At 63.9% G+C, this 1,742-nt stretch overlaps 1 protein-coding gene across 1 annotated transcript in view; it reads right to left on the bottom strand.

Moving 5' to 3' along the window:
- Positions 1–1,742, bottom strand: part of PPP5C (protein phosphatase 5, catalytic subunit) — a gene marked incomplete at its 3' end in the record, with an annotated part of 4,764 nt that overhangs the window by 847 nt on the left and 2,175 nt on the right. The window contains exons 6-10 of the mRNA XM_009696228.1: positions 1,703–1,742; positions 1,450–1,555; positions 861–1,003; positions 244–331; positions 73–113 (exon numbers count right to left, since the gene is read on the bottom strand). Coding sequence (XP_009694530.1) covers positions 73–113; positions 244–331; positions 861–1,003; positions 1,450–1,555; positions 1,703–1,742 — 418 coding nt within the window. The remainder of the gene's footprint in view (positions 1–72; positions 114–243; positions 332–860; positions 1,004–1,449; positions 1,556–1,702) is intronic.

Here is a 1,742-nt window from a genome sequence, read left to right as displayed (position 1 = left end):
GGACATGGCGGTGGCTGTCCCCAAGGCAGGGGGCGGGGGGTGTTAGGGATCCACAACCAGGGTTCAACTCACCTGGGGCTGCGGGTCGGACCAGAGCAGGTCACACATGGGACCTGGGGGGGAAGCAGGGGGTGGGTCAGGGTCCCACATCCACCCCAGGGAGGGGATGTCTCGGCCCTTCAGAGATGGCAGGGATGCCACGGGTTGGGGGGACATGGGGACCTCTCAGGGTCCATCTCCCACCTGAATCTGGGGGCTGCCGGTTCCTCTCGATCTTCCGGATGTCATCAAGGGTGACGCCATCCTCGCTGAAGAGACCCCCGTGCATGATCTGGGACAGAAGCCATGTTGGTACCGGGACAATGGGGGGGGCAGGGACAGCCCCCCCCCCATCCTAGCCCTGGCCGGGACCAACCCCAGGGGTGAGGAGGGAAGGAATCCCAAGCCCCTGGGGAGGGCAGGGACCTCCCACTTGTGACAGGGAGCACGTCTAAGCCCCGAAGGATATGGATGGTGGGGGGCTCCCCCTGAAACCCCACCAGGGACAGAGACCACCCTGACTCACTGGGGACTCCCCACTCAAACCCCGCCAGGGATGGGGATCACCCCAACTCCATGGGGATGGCGAGGACCCCTCACCTAAACCCCACGAGGGACACGGATCACCCCAACTCCCTGGGGATGGTGGAAATCCCCCACTCAAATCCCGTGAAGGATGGGAATCACCCCAACTCCCCGGGGACAGGGCTGGCAGGCACCCCCCCCACAGCCTACAGGGAGCCCACAGGCAAGCCCCTCTGCGCAGGTACATCCCAGGGGCTGGGCTAGGGACAGAGGGGCCGGAGGCAGCGTCCCCTCACCAGCACTTTGCCGTTGATGCACTGGGCCAGTGGCAGCCACTCAAAGACCTCGCTGAAGAGGGCAAACATCTGCGCCGTGTACTTGGCCTTCACCTCCCCCTCGAAACCATAGATCTGGTTCATGTTGTCCGTCTCATGGTTCCCTGCAGGGATGCGGTGACATTGCCAGGCCCGGGGACACAGGGCAGGGGACAAAGCCTCACGGCTCAGCCCTGAGATGGGCAGGGAATGAGGCTCCATGACCCATGATGGGAGGACAGGGAACAAGGTCCCCAAGAACACGGGACACAGCTCCACAGCTCAACCCCAGGACCAGAGATAGGGGACGTGGCCCTGAAACTAGGGACGTGGTGCCAGGACCCAGGACTGGGCCCTGCAACCCAAAAAGGGACAGGGGTCACAGGACGTGACCCCACAACTAGGGAGAGGGGACCCAGCCCCACAGCCCAGGACAGATGTAGCCCCATGAGCTGGTCCTACGCCTGGGGACAGGGGACGTGAGACGAGGCCCCACAACTGGGGACGGAGGCATGGCCTCACAACCCAGGATGGGGGGACAAGGACTTGCCACGCACAGTGGCTGCTTTACCTCGGAGGAGGTGGAAGTGATCAGGGTAGAGCAGCTTGAAGCCGAAGAGCGTGAGGATGACCTCGACCGAGAAAGACCCGCGGTCCACAAAGTCCCCGTTGAATATCTGCAGCCGGTTCAGGAAAACAGCTCCCCGGGTCCCCGTCCCCTCGTGCCACCCATCCCCACGCCTGTCCCCACCATGGGGGTGGGATTGATCCCAGTGAGACCCCGGGGTGGGGGCAGCTCAATCCCACTCCCTCCTGGGGGATACATAAGGGTTCGACTCGGAGGGCAGCCCGTTGAGCTCGAAG

This window comes from Cariama cristata, unplaced genomic scaffold (assembly GCF_000690535.1).
Source record: "Cariama cristata isolate BGI_N322 unplaced genomic scaffold, ASM69053v1 scaffold33842, whole genome shotgun sequence".
NCBI classification, from domain to species: domain Eukaryota; kingdom Metazoa; phylum Chordata; class Aves; order Cariamiformes; family Cariamidae; genus Cariama; species Cariama cristata.
The sequence above is the reverse complement of the archived record's forward strand: the minus strand, read 5'-3'. Positions and strand labels throughout refer to the sequence as shown.